General features: G+C 37.0%; 1 protein-coding gene across 1 annotated transcript in view; it reads left to right on the top strand.

Annotated features, from left to right (window-relative positions):
- LOC139130405 (uncharacterized) overlaps positions 1-21,571 on the top strand; it is an 88,208-nt gene that overhangs the window by 2,979 nt on the left and 63,658 nt on the right. Inside the window, exons 2-7 of the mRNA XM_070696206.1 lie at positions 3,768-3,838; positions 4,710-4,793; positions 6,212-6,316; positions 8,347-8,472; positions 11,078-11,189; positions 12,853-12,995. Of these exons, the coding sequence (XP_070552307.1) occupies positions 3,768-3,838; positions 4,710-4,793; positions 6,212-6,316; positions 8,347-8,472; positions 11,078-11,189; positions 12,853-12,995 (641 nt within the window). The remainder of the gene's footprint in view (positions 1-3,767; positions 3,839-4,709; positions 4,794-6,211; positions 6,317-8,346; positions 8,473-11,077; positions 11,190-12,852; positions 12,996-21,571) is intronic.

The raw sequence follows: 21,571 nt of genomic DNA, 5'->3' as shown, positions 1-21,571 counted from the left end.
CTAATTAGCGTACTTTTTACGACAGAATAAGACGGATAACAAGCAAAAATGATTCTTGTTATAGCAGGCCTGTGTTGAAGAATAGGCGTGACGCTCAAAGTGGTACCCTTTGAAACCGCGAGTTTCGCAAAGCATCATGGGTATAGAACTCCAGTCCGCGGAACTGTAAAGGGGCTTATTATGTACTTACCTAATCCTAGGCGTCCTTATTTAGCTCGAGGCCTGAGTTTGGTAAAGAGAGATAACTATGGTAAAAAACATTTCTGACAAAAAGTAACATGACCGGGCACATCCTGTATCCCAATTATTACGCATCTGCACTTGACGATCTTTGATCTCACCTATACGTTTTTACTGATTGATTATTATTCACAATGTTATAACTATGTGACCTTTCACTCATTTTCTCGAAACCCTTGATTGCTGCTTTGCAGCTATATTTTATCATTATTATTATCACATTTTATTTCTGTACGGCATTTTTTGTACGGCAAATTAGGCCGGTTTTCCACAAGGTCGGCGATAAAAATTTACAAAAGTTAAAAGTACAAGTATAACGGCACACCATTTAAGATTGATGTCTTCTGAGTAAAAGGACATAGACAAAATCAAACTTGGAGAATATAACACGCAAAATCTTGAAAGTCCTAGAGCGACTTAGATGTGTTTTGTGTCAGAATGCACGAGACAGTGTACGATTTGGTAAATATAAGCATCGATCTTACAATTCGCCTGGTTATCAGTACCTTTTACTAAACCTTGATTAACTACAGGTGAGATATTTTTACAATGAGTAGCGCTACATTTAGTGAAAGTTGTTTTTTTGAAATTTCGCATCGCGTACACCCACGAAGAGAAAATCGATTTTGCACGTCTCGGGTATCTGCGTCCGCACGACATTGGTCATCTGCTTTCAACGCACAGAAGGCGTGTAACGTCCATACATGTATTTATCACCATAAATGTAACAATTACCACAATTAAAATTGTAATAAAATCTACCACAGAGGTAATAAAGCAATCAATCATTAATGCAACTATCCAGAACCACACAAATTAACATAAATGTAGTAAAATTCAACCATAAATGTAATAAATTTGACCTTATATATGTTACAATTTTTATCTATGCCCTGATAATTAATAAACTTTAATAACACTAATGTAATGTCATTGCATACTTTCCTGAAACTAGGTTTCCTTTCCGAAATACAGAATAGAATACATTAAAAACATTAACAGACAAGCGACCTAGCGACCGATATAGCTCCGTTGTGTTTATGTAGAGAATAACTATTTTTGACAAATGTTGATGAAGAAGGTGGAAATCTTTGATAGCTCAATGCAGTGGCCAGAAAAAAGTGGCTAAAATAAGCTGCAAAAATACACAATTGAAGATTTCATCATACTTTGAATATATCACAGCGTATCATCCCTAAGAACATGTCAACCAAAGCTATCTGATGAGTAGTTTTTTGAGAATAAAATTTTCTGACCAAAAATGGCAACAATTGCCCTAAAAATAAATATTGCAGATTTCATCATTATTTCAAAAGATCAAATTTAGTACATCTATAGAAACCTGTATACCAAATTTCAAAGCTGGTAGACCAGTACTTTTTGAGAAACACATTTTTTGACCAAAATTGGGAAAAATTGCTCCAAAAATTCAAAATTGCAGATTTCATAATAATTTCTGGATCAAATTTTCCTACAAATTGATGCCAAATAGGACAAAATTATGTTCACAGCCTTCGAAACTGTCTCATAACATATCCTTGGTTGGTGTAGGCCATTTGAGGTCACAAACTGAGAAAATTACCGAAAATATACAAATTTGGTAGTTTTGAAGGAGAAGATTTTTACAGATTTTTTTACCAGAAATGACAAAAAATGCCTTAAAAGTACAAATATGCAAATTTCACCACAATTTGAACAAATCTGTCTGAAGTCACCCTAAGTAAACTGCATATCAAATTTCAAAGCAATCACACAACAAGAAGACAATTTTTTTACCAAAAACACCAAAAATGCCCCAAAATACAAATATGCAAATTTCACTACGATTTGAACAAACTTAAGAGAGGTCACCCCAAGTGAGCTGCATATAAAATTTCAAAGTAATTGGACTTGCGGTTTCAGAGGAGAAGGCAATTGTTGACGAACGACGACGGATGACGACAACGACGGACGACGACGACGACGGACGACGACGGAAAATCAACCTATTTGATAAGCTCCGCATCGCTGACAGCGGAGCTAAAAACCGTACCGATCGAACCGTTAGATAAAAGAAGTGGAACGGCAGTTATAGACGCTAATGATGACATAATAATGAAGCGTCAAAATAGCTCGTCGACCAGTTATACCACACAAAGTTTACAACAGACGACTCAGAACAAACATTAGGAATGTAAAACCTTACGACACAAACATGTTGACAACCTTATAACAGAAACTTACCACACGAAACTTGTTTACGAGAACATACATCTATATTTCAACCTATACGAACGCTATAGCACATTATAGAACAAAATAAGACACCCTTGCATCCCAAGTATAAGAACAAACTTCAAGAGGTACAACACGGGAATAATGGCGATCTATCAATTATTCAACACAATCTATCCACTGAAGATGAGTATGTAGCGACTGATGAAGAAAGTATGGCAAATTTTTAAAAAACGGCGTTAAAGGATCATAGTGTTATACAGTCATCTACTTTATAAAAGAGACTGCACTGACAAACAATTTACAGCTGTGTCTCTTCGTGGCCAAGTTCTAGACACAAAACAGCGAAATGTAATATACAATGTCTATCGAGGCAATTAATCCACCACGACGTTTACCACTTGGTGTCTTCTGATAACTTATGAACAGTGCTGTTCAATTATTACAAATTTCTAGTCCCTTATATGTAGATGATGTAACAGCCGCCCACTTTCGTGAGCCCTGGGTTTCCCACGAAAACAGTCGAGTATCAAAAGATCTGTTTTAGACAAATACAAAATGTACATAACGTATCCGCCTAAATTATGAAAGTATATTACTTTTAACAAAAACTTCGGGCCTTATTTACATGTTAATGGACATTTATGGACTCAGCAACGATCGAACGTAATATCCAATCATACTTTAGAAACATAAGCAAACAGCTTATCCAAGATGTACGCTGGAAGCTATTGACTACTAGTATCAGTATAGAGAGAACTGTGTAACCTTTCACACCGAATGAGATAAAACGCATCAGTGCTTCTAATCACTAACCAACCAACAACATATTTTAAGAGAAGCATGCAGCAAATGAGCAAAATTCAGCATAAAAGTGAACGTGAGACTTTGTTACAAGGTTACTTCAGAATAAGGGAATAACAGGATACAAGTTTTCCAAGGATTGGATTTTAAAGTCCAGTGTCAGAACGAAGCAGAAGGAACGTCCATACTTTCCTACAATACACAATCATTGATATGTCTTACTAGTTGAACTGAAAGGGATTGCAGTAATTGATAGCCCTTATTTGCTATTTTAGGCAATGTGTGTATCTTCACTAATATTCCAGAATAGTAGAGAGTTCAGAAATATTCAACTGTTAACAACTGACATCATGTTCAATAGGCATTGCACATGTATTGAACGTTGGTAAAGTAAAGCAGAAGTTGACACATTATTTCAGACGTTTTGGACTATCCTAGTCAAACATTTGTTGTAGGCGTTAAATTACAAGTTGAAACAAAAATCTAATATATTTCTCTCTGCACCATAGGGACAATTATTGAGAAAATTGAAGGAGGCATGCCGCCGATTCTGCAAAATATCTCGGTCACAATTCAAGAGGTAAGTATTCATAAATCGTATCAGGTTAGATGATTATCATACTGTAGTTGGCATTAAATATATAATACTAAGATTTAGTTGCCTATCTATTATAATGTATAAACTTACATTCCCAACTAACACCTAGTTATCCACCTAGCATTGTCATGGTAATGAATGGTTTATCTGACGGGCAAAACCTTGTGCAACGGCTGCACTAGGTTGCTCTACAAGTACGTTTGTACATTGTCATGTTGTTCTCAGGGCATCTGAAATCCAGCTTCACTGCTGCCGGAAATGCAGAACATAGATTATGAATGTTAAAATAAAATAATGCATAAACATGATAATATTTCACGTGACCAACACTGTACTTTACATTCGGTGATTAGCAATTTCCTGTACGATTGATTCTTACCATACATTTTTGCCATTATAATGTCATTGAAATACCCTGATGGTAAATATATAGCTGATGAGAATTGTAACAACTGTTAGATGAAATTAATTTAAAGTCGAAGGCATAAAGTGATTAGAAATAGTACAACCAGATCGCGCTAATCTTGAAGAGGGCGATGTTTCCAAGAATGGTGCAAATGTTGACATATATCTTTTATTGTTAAAGAAAATGTTACAAATAAAACATCTTAAATACAAACAAAATGGTGTCGTGTCACTATTCGCACTCTTATTTAGGTATCTGGAATCCTTGCAGTACATATCAGGGTAACAAAGAGTCATTAAAACGGCTAATTTATACGCAAAAAAGTCAACAACTCTGCATTGGCATCACTTGGCGTTTAGCTTGCACAACATGCACATACACTGTTATATGATTTAAATGTGATTGATTTATTATTACAACATACACTAATTTTAATATATTTACAAGGATGCTGATGTAAAGAGCATTATATATGAAGACCCCTATCAAAGAAAAAATGCTGAGAGTTTCGCATTTGTCGAGGGTAACACGGTAAGCTCAAGGAAATATTGTGATAATTACATAAGGGTGGGTGATGTGCGTTTTACTTTGAATGTCTGTTGGTAGGCGCAGCTCGTAAATGAAAGACTTAAACGTACGCTCAAAACTTCCTAAAGCAAAACTGTTAAGTCTTCTCTTTTAAAAAACAAAACAAACATCGGTGGTCACCATGCATCTAAGTCTCCAAGACAAGAAATCGACCTCTCAAAGCTAACGATTCTCTATTGATTAATAAGCTCAGAACCCCCGTAAATTATATATTTTCGGAAAGCCAATATATAGGGGAACATTTTTGTTACCATAGTGTCACCATTGTTTACATAACTATCACGTGATAGGTAATTTGCATAACCTTTCAAAAATTGGTTTTCCCTATGTTTTGTTCCGATGCTTGGAGATATATGGCTGAAATTTGTGTGAGTGCAAGCTGTCCCAGGGATCTTTAAAAGTGTGTCTCAGAATTTTTTAAAACCTTCTTAAACAATTTTTATGCCAGAGAAACGTCCAGAGCAGCGAATTTAACCCTAGTTAATTTCTTTAAAATTGTGTTAAATGAAAAACTAAGCAAGATATGAAAAAATATGAGACACACTTTAGAGGAAAGTCGTGGGAGCTTGTATTCCAGCAAGTTTAAGTCAGATATTTTGAAGTATTTAGACAAAACACGGGGAAAGCCGAATTTTGAAAGGTTGTGCAAATTAACTGTCATGTGAAAGTTATAAAAACAATGGTGACACTGTGGTTACCAAAATGTTCCCCTATTAATAGGCTTTCAGAAAATGTATAATTAAGGGGTGTTCTGAGCTTATTAACCACCAGAGAATTGTTAGATTAAAAAGTCAATTTCTTGTTTTGGAACCTTAAGTACTGAGGAAACAAATTTCCAAATATTTACCTACATTTACAATTCGAAATGACCGCCGTCTCTGTGTTATCCCAAGGAGAAAAATTAAACTTTCAAATTTTACAAATCTAAGCCAGTGAAAACTATATTTACTCCACAAGCTTCGAAATGAGCTTCAAGTACTGGGCCGAAAGAATATTGTAAAAAGTTTGAGGGTCCGAATATTTTTCCCTAAGGTTAATTTTACCTGCGGGTTTGAAGAAGGAGAAATAAGTCATGTCACTGATACAAGCAAGGAGATGCAACGTTTGTTGAAATCAGTATTACTGTACACCATCCCTTGGCTAATCTTTTCCCTTTTAAGAATAATATTAAATTTTGGAATACCATAAACACGTAAAATCTGATCTTGAATGCAATGATCACACTGAACATCAATCCTTGAACTCATTACGTAGAATGAGGTAAAAAGAAAACGGAACCTCATCTGATGTTATGTAGCCTCGATGATACAGAAGCGAAATGGCTGTGCGAATGACAACTTGTTTCTTGTTTTCATTCTTAGGACGGTGTGTTTGGCATAAATACTTATAACGGAAGTATATATCTTGCGAAACATTTGGACTACAACGACGGCAATATTTACAATTTACTTGTCTCAGCAAAAGTGGTAGGTGTTAATTAGTGAGTTGTAGATGTTAATGAGTGAGTAGAAAATATATGAATAAGAGATATATAACGAATGGATATATTCCATGTATTGATGCGTTTTGATACAACGCTGCTGTACGATCAGTACTGAAATAAATCTATCTATCTATCTATGTATCTATCTATGTATCTATCTATCTATCTATCTATCTATCTATCTATCTTATCTATCTATCTATCTATCTATCTATCAATCTATCTATCTATCTATCTATCTATCTGAAGAAAAATTGCAGATATCCTGTTGGGATGCATGAAACTTAAGTAACAGAGATTATTATTTTGTACTTGTTTAATCATACATACATATTTTATATATTTATATATATATATATATATATATATATATATATATATATATATATATATAAACCAATTTCTTTAGACTCAAATTAATTTGTGTGCAACTACTGTGCGATAGCCGTCTATTACTATTTATGATATTCCATCACGTTATTCATTCGTATATAAGCTGGAGCACTCAACAGGCTGAAATCTTTTCTTCAAAAAAGTCTTTATAGGCAAATCTAGCAAGAAAATATCTGCTTCTCCTTGGCTTACACCCTTTCAGGGGCGTTTCCAACACTGAACTGAATGTTAGACCATGAATTTGCATTGCGTTGTGTAACAGAAAATAAACACTGATTGTGTAATTAGACTTATTCTACTGTAACGTGTCTTGGGTTACAAAACGTTGCACTGATAACAATACTGGAATTTGTAATCTTTAACCCCAAATAATAAACAGTGATTTTGACAGTAACATTTCGTCCCAAAATGGTGGATAATCACTTTGGAACAATTACAACCAAATTTCCCCTAAACTGGTCACACTTTAAAATCTTATCTAAATAGATTGTTCATAAAACTTAAGCAAAGACTTAGCTGCTCTTATGTTCTTCAGATGATGCCTGACAATGTCGCTATCCAGAATCACACAAAGCTTGCCAACTGGACGTTCTAGGTCTTGACTTCGGCAATCCTGATGGGTCCCCTTTTGTCCTTCTTCACCTCGGTAATTATGCCCATGGACAAAAGGTTCCTCGGCACTGTGTTATGTATGATCAACACCATGTTTCCAATGCTGAGGTTGTTTTTTTTCTGATTTTGAATCATTTTCGTCTCTCTGAAGCAATGGAGGTATTCTTTTACCCATCTCTTCCATAAATAACATCTGCTAGGTGGCAGGGCCTGTTTTGGTAGCAGCATCAACAGGTGGTTGTGTGTTACTTAATGCTTCCAAGTCGTTAGGATCATATGCATCTGACAGCCTTGTGATTGATCGGCTGTTCATCATGGCTTTAACTTCGCCTCACAGTGCTTGGGGCTTTTCATTTCATAAACAAGGGGCTGTTCCTTGATCAAGGAATATGCAATTTTCCTAACTTTTCAGATCTGCTCGCCCCATACTCCTCCAAATGGGAACCGGGAGGGGCCTTTTAAGACTTCCCGACTGTTGCTCACCCATTTTTTAAGGCGGAAACCACCCTTCTTACAAACGGCAGTCAGATCTTGTGTCAATCTTATTGCCTTCTCAATGTTTTCCACTGATTTAAGGCTGTCATCTACTAAGCAATCTCTTTTGATTGTGTCGATGACTCCAGCGTCGAATGTATCACTGTTGTCATCAGCTGTCTTACGTAATTCTGTGTTCGCGCAGCTTGGGGATAAACTGCACCAAACAGGTGATACTCGTTGAAAATTTGATAAACAGTTGAAGATGACACGGATCTTCTCTGGTTTCTTTGGATGATATACACCATGGTGTGGTATGTACCGTACCTTTCCATCATTTCGGTCTAGTTGGTCGGGAGGGACTTCTATGGTATCCCCCTCGTCAATTATATCCGCCATAAACTTCGAATAGTCGGTCTTGAACTTGAACTTCTTTCTGATAACAGATATTTGAGATGCAATATATCATTTATATAACGGTATTGCTTAATATTCAAATAAATGATTAAGTATTAACATTATCTTATGATTAAGGTGATGCATGGTGTTCGTAGAGAATGTCAAGTTTACAACATTGAAGTTATCGTCATTGACGTTACCGGATGGCCGCCATATTTTAATGAGACCTGTGACTGGCCTATCAGAAAAGATGACGGCTATGTAAGTATACAGTGTATTGTACCGAAGTAGCTTACCGAATTGTGACAATGTCATAGTGGATAGTAGAAAGTATATGATTTAATGACGAATTTAGTGTTGAATTATGAAAAAGCGAACCATAGAGCCCGTTTCAATGTATATTAACGCAACTGGATGCATAAGAACTGCTATTGTTTAAAGAGGCACTCCCACATGGTAACACTTTTAAAACACATTTTTAATGCCAATGGTCGATATTTGATGTGGCAACTCCGCGCGGATCGCGAGATATCGATAAAAACATGTCCTCAAAAAAGTAAAATTTTGAATTCCGGTGGCCCACCTAAATTCAGTTTCCGAACATCGAACGTTCGGCACTGGGACCATTGTCAACTGAGCTATGGAGTACGAGTGTACGCTGACGCTGTTGTACGCCACAGTACCACTCGCGTCGGTGATCGGTCATGTCCCGTGGGGGACAGCCGAGTCTTACAGACTCGGAGCAAAAACGGAAAACAAAGTTTGCTGATTCCACCAGAATTCGCATAGGTGACTAGCACAGTTATGTGCGGTTGAGCGGCCGCCGCGTGGTATGCATAGACGCATACCACGCGGCAGATGCTATGTATCGAACCACGTGTAACTGTGTGGCAGACGACAAAATGTAGTCATCAGAGGGGGCTAATATTTTGCACGTAAAAACTGATATCTATGTGGCATTGGTTAAAAATATAATAAAACTGATTCGGAATAATGAAAACGACAAAAACTAAAGAGACGTTTTAAAAAAAGCTAACTGAGGTAAAGGCTTCATGATGTCTATAAAGTCTTTGCAGTGGGAGGTAAATTAATTGCGTCATTCGAACGTTTTTTGGACTCCGTAGAATATCGTCAATCAGCACAACAACAAACCTTCGGGGGATTCGGCTCATAATCAGAAACGATTGTAAAACTTCGGGATGCGAAAAATACGCGCGGTAAATGACATGTTTTATCAATATCTCGCGATCCGCGCGCAGTCGCCATGTCAAATATCGACCGTTGGCATTAAAAATGTGTTTTAAAAATGTTACCAAGTTGGAGTGCCTCTTTAAACCAAAGATGAGCTATTCCGAGATATATTCCACCGTGGCCTTCAGGCAGCTATAAGATTTCAAGCCATTTACGTTATGTAGACACTACTACACGACCTTTAGTGAAATTCGGAATAAGAAAAATGTACTCCTTGTTTGCACTGTGATCAGAGTTTGCCGCCAGTTAGCCATTTTGCTGCAATCGTTGACACATTAAGATGGAGCTGCATGTTACCAACACGGTTGTTTCCAAAGGAATATTTCTCATATAAGATGCGTAACTAGGAATCCCCCTTCATAATATATATATATATATATATATATATATATATATATATATATATATATATATATATATTCTTTATATATTTTATTATATTTATATATACTACATACATACATATTATATATATATAATATATATAATATATTATACCATTCTATATTATATTTATTATATATTTTAAAAAGCAGATAATCTCAAGTTTAGTATGGTCGCAATAGTTAACTCGAAGGAAGGAGGGGTACACATGTCTGCATTGTCTATCCTTATTCTAAAACTGCAGGGGTTCAATGGTTGACGCTCAAAAAGCGAGTAGACATGATCAACATGACTTAAATGCCTCTTTTTTTAAAAGATAAGAATTTTATTGTCAAACAAAATAAGTGTTTTGTCATATAGCTTGTAACGAATGTAATTGCAAATGTTTAGAAAAGTTGACCAAGCTGAAGCGGAGTTACATTCTTTGAAAATCTTAAAATAGGAGAAAAGAAAAGCTAGAACATCCGGTGAGTCGCAAAAATGTGGACTTGAAACAATTCTTAAATGACAGCCTACAGCAGGCTTGACCAATTTAATTTTGCAGTGTACCGGCGACTTCAGTCAGAACACTTCTATGGTTGGCGCAATAATGGCCAATCTCATTCTATTGCATGTAGGAAAGTACCATTTGGAATATTGTAATTTTTATGTCGTCATTTTCTTTATCTTGAAATTTGCACATTGTCAAAAGATTGACATGGCAAAATATTTAAAGAAAAAATTCAATAATTTGCATCGGGTTGCTAGATTTTAAGATAAAACAATAAAGTGATACTAAGTCTTTCTTTACAAGGAAACATGTGAAAATAATGACTTTTCACTCTTTTCTCCGTGTCTGTTGGTATAAATATAACATCATGTATCTTCATTGCCTTGTTAGCCACCAACATTTTTCGTCGTAAATGTGAAAGTCATAACTTTGTGTATGATTGTATTCAGAAATCTACCACCATGAAATAAGCTGTTTGAGTCTTGATCAATTCATCTATTTATTTCTCTGAACTTTAAAGTTGAAATTTATCCTGAGGCACTTTGAGTTCCATCAAATCACGGGCTAAGATTTATGCATTTTCTCTCCAAGTAAAATTGACCCGACCCAAGATATTTTGTTTTATCGTTATATACCTTATCTGCTCGTCGTAACCTGTAACGCATACGCTTATAAGGAAAGTATCAATTCTCCTTCTTTACCCACCAAACTTGTACATCTACCCTGTCTTGTATCTTTCAGCCCTTACCATATACTTTTTACAGTAGGTATGGAGATTTCAGGAACGTCTATGCACCCTCGAACCCAAAGCACACGAATTCGTACACGGTTTTAGATCTAAATAATGACAGATGTGAGTATTTTTGCTGTATAGGATTTATGTTATTATTCACAAAATACCGAGAATTATGTCTGAGTACATAGTGAAAAGGGGATATATTATCTGAGACGGGTAGTGAAGCCAACGATGTTCGAGGACCTAAATCCCTGTATTTTGGGAATAACCATATTATTATACTCCTTTTTTAGTCCAAATTAACCAGCAAAAGTCGAAATTAAGGCATTTTGAGGATGTCCATCGAACACTGCGTCGCTGATCGCCACAGACGGGGAACGCGTTCACGGCGTCCGCGTAGCTTTTCTCAAGGGTCTATGATAGAGCGAAACTTCAAACCGCGCAGCGCATTGCACGAACTAGAAATGGTAATTCAGTAGGAAAGTTTCACCGAAAGTTACCGGCCTTGGACTTACTATTATTCACACCATTAAGTACTAACTGTTTAGATGTTTCTTTCTTGTAAAAAAATGTAATTGTCCTCTTATTTTTCCGCATGGACATATATATCGGTAATTTGAGGTCAAAGGTCTGACAAACATCGTCCAATAAAACATTACGCAAAAAAAATTGTTTCTGGTCATTGACATGTGGCAAAAATGATGCGGCGAAGCGATTTTTTCTATTTCTTTTGATTTTTGATGGAATTTCATACATTTTTCCCCTTCTTCCATAGGCGCAAATGAAAAACAGGAAAAAAGAAAAGAGTTGAAGCGCACGCTTTGAAATAATCCGCGCGATGACCTGAAACAAATTATTTTTTGTGGCCTAAAGTTATTTTACTCCGCGTCCAAGGTATTTTACTCCACGTCCTCTGACACTGCAAGTTACTGTACAATGAAATTTTGCAGAAGTAAATGTAGAATAATATGCGGATATACACAAAATGCAGGGTTTAGGTACGAGTACGTCTCGCATCTTACGTTCTTTTTACCGGTATTGACGTTACGTTGTTTGAGGTAAAAGGTCAAATAGCACCTAATAACACCTGAAGCTATTAATATATATGTACTCCGCGTCAAAGGTTTGGACTCCGCGTCCATTGATACCGAAACTTACAGTATGACGAAAGTCCATAGGTTACAGATTAAGGTGTATAATAATTGCTTCAGTAGACATACATTTTGCTATTAAACTGATTCAATACGAATGAATAAACCAACGATTCCGGAATGTATTAAAATTTTAGTATCTTTATTTTAAAGATCAAAATTAATCATCTTTGAAAAAAAGACAAACTTAACTTTTGTTTCGATGAAAACCAAATTATCATTTAGTTATTGTGATCTCGAATAATTAAAAAGGATGGTCAAATGTGGCTGGTTGCAGCTAGAGGTCAACAAACGTGGATATATCATGCCTTTTGTGATTAGATAACGATTAAAATTGTTTTAATTTAATGTTATTTATTCAAAACGTACTGTTTTTATTGTAAGGTGAACCAAATCCTTATATTCCTGATCATTTGGCTTCAAAACAAGATCGTGCAGCTATAAACTATATTATAAAATTTTTGAAATTGCTCCGAAATTAATATCATATACCAACACAACATTTTATCGGGAAATGAATATGAAAATAAATCAATATTCACGTCAAAAGCTTAGGATAATCATAAGATTTATCTTCATTCCTGCCAATGTATCTTTCTCCGATTATAACTTTAGCAGTTCACTTCCAGGTGAAACGAATGTTTATTTCTCACGAAACAAAGCGATGTACCAAAAACATGGGATAGACTGTAACAGTAATGTGTTCATACGCAAAACCAGTGATCCCCCAAATGCGGTTAAGAAGTTGTTCTCTCAATGCAGATGTTATGAGGTATGTATTCAAATTTCTGTGCCAATGCATTCAAATTATTTCATTTGAAATACGTCTAGTCTTAACATTGTAACCGTCTTCTCACATAGACTATATTAAAGGTATACTGTCATCCGTTCCAATTTTGCCACAGTTACCATGGAAAGAGAAAATCTAACCAATCACAGATTTTAAGCGGGTAGCCGATTTTTAAAAACAGCGCCCTCACATGGGCATTTTGAATACCAAGGGACGCCCCTTCGACCATATATGGACAAATTTAGATTACAGGTGACTGTATACCTTTACTGTCTTCAAATTGATAAACCTGTCGTGAGTTGAATGTGTTCCCTTTCTCCATGACGTGCACCTATCCATTTGTGCATAATTGACACTTTAATTTTTTTGCCATACCACCGATTCAATCAGTACGCAATCGAGTCAAAATTAAAATCCATTAAATATATACGTGTTAGATGACTTACTGGCTTCTGGATGATAAATGTCTTCCACTGTATCAACGCAATAATGCAATAAACGTAACTGTCAAAGTATATCATAATTTGTGCAGCTATATCAGGAGAAATGAGTTATTTGTTAACTTGACACTGCCCAATGCTTCTCAAACAGATATCTATCAGATCAAGATATGTCGCAGCTATCATCAAATTCGGTGTAGGAATAGCGCAGTTATATCACTTATTACAAAAGTTCAATGTCAATGAACAGATTGACATAACACTCACATTATGATCAAAATGTTCTGAGATTGTCATCTTTGAAAAGCTTAATGAAATTTTGTGCTGTATTTATTGATATATGTCGACAATGTTGTTATTGTCTCAATAGTAAACTATTATATGGAAAAAAGATAGCCCATAACTTCATTAATGTGCAAGCCAAACTTACCAAAATCCAATCAGTTCTTGTAATTAGAATACACTATCCGTGTACCGAGTCGGACTTTATTCCAATGAGCCGTTTTTGAGTTATCTTGTAAACAGACAGACAGAGAGATACACGCACACACACTCACACACACACCTGACACACGGACAGACAGACATCGCTACGACATTAGCTAACGTGTGTGAACACGTGAGCTTATAAAACCGGTAAAATTATATTCAGATTTATCCTTGACGACTATTCTCTAGTAGTTATTAAGTTTCGAAGGTGGTAAACTCAAAAGTGAAATATCAATTTTTAATTATTATGCATAATCACACTGTCACTCTTACTCGCATACTCTCCCTTGTGAATACTTCCTTAATTAGGAACTTCCCCTATAGTGAGATAATGCAACGTCTAGCCGTTTTCACTTTTCACGCTATGAAAGTGAGAAATGACATAAATGATAATCAATTTTTCTGAGTGTTTGTAATTATTATTTTCCTGTCAATTTTTGTATATTTATGCTAACTATGTTAAGTATGCTGGGCCGATGGCCTAGAACTACTGAAAAAAGACCAACAATGAACTACTACTACTACTACTACTACTACTACTACTACTACTACTACTACTACTACTACTACTACTACTACTACTTCTACTCCGTGCGGACGTGTGGTAGATGGGCTCCTGAATTTTGTGTTGTATTCTCACCATTCAGCGTTATTGGTCAACTCTACTGGTATACTTACTTCGTGAGTAATTGATACTTTCAGTTTTGCGTAGTTTTTGAGGTTTTTAAAGCTTGATTGGCTGGATTGGGGTGGATTTTATCTTTCCCCTTCCCGGCCACTGTGGGTACGCAATATGGCTACCCAGGTCGACAATCCATTCAGGCACCTCACCCGTAAACATGCTGTGAGGTGCAACAATGTCGAAGGAGTGCCAGTAGAAAACTATGTGTCTGAAATTTCAAAGATTGTTGGGGCTGAAAATATTATTGCAGCTTCACGAATGAATCGTTCAGTGGTTGTGTATCTTGCAAAATTAGAACACGTAGAGTCTGTCGTTGAACGCCAACTAGTGCTTGACAATGAATTCGCCCAGGTTAAACACATGCTCAAACCTGCCTCCAAAGTTATTTTATCTAATGTGCCCCATTTATCCCTGATGAAAAACTAGAGGAAGAATTGTGGAAACTAGGAAGAGTAGTTGGACATATGCGAGTCATTGCCCTTGGTTGTAAAGATCCTGCCTTGAAACATGTCAAGTCTTTCAGACGGCAAATTCACATTTTATTACATAATGACAACATCAACGGGCTTATACAGGTCAAATATCAAGATCATTTGTATCCAATTTACATTTCTGTTGATGAAATGAGATGCTTCGCTTGTGGTATGAAAGGCCACGTTCGTAGAAATTGTGCAGGTCAGCCCGGTGTTTTGCACGTTGTTGAAAATCAATCAGGAATTCAGCTCATGAAACTCAGGCTCATCAAAGAAACGAAAATAGCAACAGTCAGAACAAAGAGTCGCATAACAATGTTGATAATGCAGAAATTTCTTCAGCTGCTACTGATAATATCATCGATGAGGTAATTGTTGAGGAGCAAGGTGTTGATGAGCAGGTTAAAGTTCAAAATACTAATGATATGGAAATAGGCGATGCAAATGATGTAATCAATGAGGAGATAATCAATACTAATGACAATAGCAATGAAGGTGTTAACGATGAAACAAGTGAAGGAAGGGCCAATAGTAAGAACACAAATGTTGATGACACAGAGTCCGCAGATGTTGGTGTTGCTGTTGAAGACAGGGTACGAACCCTTGCTTCTCCTTCCCCTTCCACTTTCCCTTCCTCTCCCTCTCTTCCTTTTGCTCCTTCCCCTTCTTCTTCTTCCTCAGTTGGTTTTTCTCAATCCCTTGATTTTCCAGAGACGCCTTTCTCTGGTGTTAATACTGGAGGGATGCATACAGACTGGTAATAGATTCGATGTTCTCAGCCAAGATTCTGATATTGACGGAGACGAAGAGGTTGATGTCGCCGATAGTATTTCTATGACATCTGAAGTTTCTGATACTTCTGAACTGACAGATCGCAATGATCTAAGCTTTAGCAGCCTTTTAGAGTTTTTAGCGCAGATTAAAGGTTCAAAAAAGCCAGTCCAGAGATGGTATGAATATTGCCCAGATTTAAGACTTCTAATTAAAGCATTGCATAAGTTGCGCAAATCTGATCATGTTACGGCCAGCCAAAATGTAAGAATATATAGGCTGACAGTTAAACTGTATGCGTATACCAAGACTAAACATTATTCTCTAAAATAATGGTCACTAATGCCTTAATTCTTTTGTCTTGTCTTTTAATGGCAAGTATTTCAACTTTAAACTGGAATATCAATGGAGGTCACGATTCTCTCAGGCGTTATCAAATTTTATCTTACTTGAATGTAGACCACCGTAACGATATTTGTTTCCTCCAGGAAACTCACTCAACAATTGATAGTCAAGCCCAATGGCAAATTATTTGGCGTTCACCAATATATTTTTCTCACGGAACTAGTAACTCGGCCGGTGTCGCTATTCTCTTTCCAAAGAGAAAACAAGTGAATGTTATTTCTCAAAGTAGTGTTGTTAGAGGTCGCTTATTACATCTCCACGTGACTGTAGATGAACAGCCATTTCACTTAGTGAATGTTTATGCCCCGTATTCTACAGAGGAACGTTTACATTTCTTCGCTCAGCTTAAAAAGTTTTTAAACAGTATTAATGATGATCCAGTTATTATGGGGGAGAGATTTTAATTGTACGCTCATTCCTAACTTAGACAGGGGTTCCGAGACTGAGCCACATATGAATTCTTGTAAGTTTCTTTCTGATATTGTTCATCGCACAAAACTTGCAGATGCGTGGCGTCATGTTCACACCTCCTCACGTAATTATACTTGGCAAAGAAATAATAATAAATCACGGATTGACACCTTCTTCATTACAAAAGCCCTCACTTCAAAAATCAAATCTCTCTCGATGATTCATGTCACAATTTATCTGATCACAGTCCAGTTTCCCTTCATATTTGTGCCAATTTCACTAAAAATAAAATTCCTGTTTGGTGTCTCAACACTAGTTTCTTAAGTAATGAAGACTACTGTAATTTGATCAAGACTTTTTGGCAGAAATGGCGCAATGAAAAACTTCACTTCACTTCAATCTTGGTGGGACATTGGCAAACAAAAAATTAAAGAAATTAGCAAACAATACAGCTATCAATACATCTACCGTTATAAGCATATGAAAAAAGAATTAAACGATCACGTCCAAAATCTGCAATGCCTGCTTCCTGAACGCCCTTCACTTCATAAAACATATCAGCAACAGAAAGATATGTTGGATAACTTAAATAAGATTCAAACTCAAGGCGCAGCTGTTCGAGCACGTTATCAACAATTTAATGATTCCGATGCCAGTACAAACTTTTTCTATTCCCTTGAGAAACATAAAGGTCAGCACAAATCTCTTAATCAGCTGCGTCGTCACGATCAGACCATCACTGAAAATCAACATGAAATCCGTTCACTTATTCGTACCTTTTATCAAAATTTGTACCACCCGGAACCCATTTCAACTGCAGCCCAAGATTCTCTTCGCGATAATTTACAAAATTAAACCCGGATAAAGCTGAACAGTGCGACAAACCGATCACTTTTGAAGAAATGTCCTCAGCCTTAAAGCAGGTTACCACTGGTAAAACACCTTGAATTGAGGGTATACCAGTGGAATTTTTTAAAACGTTTTGGTCCACTATTGGTCATGATTTGCATGATGTTTTCCAAGCCTCTCTCTCAGATGGTGTTTTACCCACTTCTTGTCGTCGTGCTGTTCTGACTTTACTTCCCAAGTCAGGTGACAATACTTTGCTACGTAACTGGAGGCCGGTTAGTTTTCTTTGTGCAGACTATAAAATCTTTGCTAAAGCTTTATCTATTCGTTTGAAAGGCGTGTTACCTGACATCATACACATCGATCAAAGTTATACAGTTCCGGGTCGTCAAATTTTCGATAATATCAACTTAATCAGAGACTGCATAAGTTACCATAACGAATTCACTCTTCCACTTGGTATTGTGTCACTGGATCAAGAAAAAGCCTTTGATCGGGTCCATCATGATTTCCTCTTCAGAACTTTGCATTCATTTGGCTTTTGTGATAATTTCATAAAACACGTTAAATTGCTTTACACTCAAACGGAAAGCCTTGTTTGAATCAACAGCTCTCTTACTGCTCCAATCCACTTTGAACGTGGAATTAGACAAGAGTGTTCTCTATCTGGTCAACTTTACGCCATTGTTATTGAGCCATTGCTTCACAAAATTCGTGGAGATCGTAATATTCAAGGAATCATGATTCCAAAATCTAATGGGCGCAAATGTAAGCTATCTGCCTATGCTGACGATGTCAGTCTTTTTATCACACATAATTCAGAATTCAGTATTCTCGAAAAATGGTTGCGTACTTATGAAGATGCTAGTAATGCTCGGGTTAATTATAGAAAATCAAAGGGCTGTGGGTGGTGCTTGGCGTAACAGAAGAGACACCCCCTTACAAATTCAATGGAATAGTGACGGTTTAGAGATCCTTGGTACTTTCATAGGCAATATTGCTGACTATTTCATTCAGAATTGGGATGACTGCATATCAAACGTCAACAACAAACTTAGTTGGTGGTCAAGATATGCCCCTGCAATGTCGTACCGTGGTCGAGTAATTGTTATTAACCAGCTCATGGCCAGCAAAATCTTACATCGCATTTTTTCTCTAATTCCGCCACCTGATGTACTCAATGAAATTCAACGTGCGCTTCTTGATTTCTTCTGGCAAGGTCGTCACTGGGTGCCTGCTACTGTGTTATACACTCCTCTCGAAAAGGGAGGCCATGGTCTTATTAATCTCCCTGCACGTGCAAAGGCATTCCGCTTACAATATATACAAAGATATTTGTATTCAGGTTTAGATCACCCTTCATTCTCATTCACTGATTATTACTTTAGGCGTGTCCACAAACTTGATTATAGTAGACAACTTCTTGCTATTAGAATTCCTAGTATTCCTGTTACCATGCCTCCATTTTATCTTGACCTGTTACAAACTTGGCAGTCTTCCAAGGCAGTTCGTAAGGGTGATCCCACCTCAACGGATAATATTCTCCAAGAACCTCTCTTTTTTAATGATCAAATAAAGCATTCAGTATTTGATGATCAGCCAACCCTTTCGAATCATCTCATTGATGCTGGGATAACAAAAATAAGTGACCTTGTCGATCCTTATTCCAGAAACTGGTTATCTCATGATAATATAGCAAACATAATGCCCATTTACTCGCGTAGGATTTTGAGCAATGTCATGACGTCATTACGTAATTCCATTCCTGAAAAATGGAGAGATAAATTACAACATTCGTTCTCCGAAGATGTCAATCTTAACGTTCCAACCTCCCCCATCAATACCTGTTTTCACTTTGACATCATTCATACCGATGAAACAAATAACATTGTCCTTAACTGCCCCTCTATAAAATTGAAAAGGGCGCAATTTATAAATTCCTCATCATGTCTGACTTCCACAAGAAGCATAGTGATCGTCCTGACACTATTTGGAGGGAATTACTTGGTCTGTCAAAAGACACGAAGGTAAATTTTAGTTTCTGTTATACTAGTCCTATACCTAAAACTGAAGGTGATCTTCAATGGCGCATTTTGCACGGTGCCTATGCAACTGGTAACTACCTGTTTCAATGTCATTTCAGTCAGACCCCAAATTGTGTTTTCTGTGGTAACAGAGATGACCTTGTTCACATTTTTCTGGAATGTCATCGACTAACCTCTTTGTTCAAATTACTGCGTAATTATCTCGTCAACTACTTGGACCCAACTGTAGGATTTTGTACTGGTGGTTTGTAATGGGCCCACCTTTTATTAAAACTGTTATGGATAAAAATATCCATGCCCTTTTAAACTATATTTTCAACACTGCAAAACTTGTTATTCACAGGACTCGTCGTAAAGCCATCACTGAAAATGATCCGCACCTGTCCGGTGACCTTATTACCGCCTTTAAATCTCGTCTACGTTCGCGTATACTAAATGAATACGCTTACCATGGTTTCTCCCGCGAGAACACGAATTTTGATAGATTTTGGTGTGTGAACAATGTTTTAGCTTCTGTTAGTGAAGGAAAACCGAAAATTGCTGATATTCTCTTGTGAGGTAAGCTTGTTAGGTCTGTGTACTAACACACTGCATACACTCTACAGCATTAGGCTACACTTCTGATAACTGAGGCTCGAGTAGCTTCGAGTCTATGCCCTGGGCACCGTACTCCTCACGGGAATCATTTTCATGGTTCGGACAGTTGTCGGAGGGACATACACTTTGCTTTGTTTCAGGCTAACCACTGTGCTTGTGTTAGCGTTATTGCTGCCTATTATCTTGACGTCCAGCTGTCAACATTGGTCCGACCAATCTCACGTGATGCTACTTTTTACTGCACGTATGCTTTGGTAGTCATCTCATTGCCTGATGTGAATTTTATACTACCAGTTATCTAGTGATGTCATCGACGTTTTGGTCTCCACGTCAAGACCCAATGGAGTATCAACCTCGGTGCTTCGTTGTGTTTTTCTGTGAACGCTGCTTGTGATTCTCAGTTTAAACCTTTTTTGATTTCTTTTGATTTTATTGATTGCACCAGATTGACGTGTACAGCTGAGTGCAATTTTGGTTTTTTGTACACGACTTTTATTATTGGAATAAAAGTTCCATTGAAAAACTACTACTACTACTACTACTACTACTACTACTACTACTACTACTACTACTACTACGCATGTGTACACAGCGTGGTAGTGTGCTCTGAGTTTTCTTTCAGTTATTGAGTCCTTCAGTGATTTCCGGACTTAGATCGTTGTCTGATCTGTTTTTGCTCCGGTTGTGGACTGCTGCTGTCAAGTTTTTTGTGTGTTTGAACTTTCGATTGAAGAGATTTTTGCGGATTCCCTCAGTGGTTTCCGTGTGCTGTTTCCTGGGCCAAGATGGCCGCGCCATTCATTGACAATGGACGCTTAGCTACGTTTGCTGGCCTCACAAGGAAACATGGTGTCAAGTGTGAATCCATGGAAGGAGTCTCTGTCGAAAAGTATTTACAGGCTATTTCATCGATTACTGGTCCACAGAATATCATCGCTGCTTCAAGAGTTTACGGTTCAGTCATCGTTTATTTCAACTCAATTACGTGGGTGGAAAACGTTTGTGTGAGTGGTTTTGAACTGAACGGCTACACGATTCAAGTTGAGCCTGTTGTGAAACCAGCGACAAAAGTCATCGTATCAGGGGTTCCACCGTTTATTCCCAATCATGTGATTGAAAGTGAACTCCTTACTTTTGGTAAACTGGTGAGCAAAATCAAAACAATTCCTCTCGGATGTAAGAGTGAACAATTGAGGCATGTAAGATCTTTTCGAAGACAAGCTCTGGTACTGATTGATGCCGACTTTCACGGTACATGGGAAGGACCTTTGACCGTAGAGTACGAAGGTAAAAGATACAGAATTTTTCTTTCAACCAAAGAAATGAAATGTTTCAAGTGTGGTCAAAAGGGACATGTTCAGCGTGATTGTCAACAATCAGCCCAAACCGAACCAAC

Source organism: Ptychodera flava, chromosome 4 (assembly GCF_041260155.1).
Source record: "Ptychodera flava strain L36383 chromosome 4, AS_Pfla_20210202, whole genome shotgun sequence".
NCBI lineage: Eukaryota > Metazoa > Hemichordata > Enteropneusta > Ptychoderidae > Ptychodera > Ptychodera flava.
This window is presented reverse-complemented; position numbering and strand designations above follow the sequence as displayed.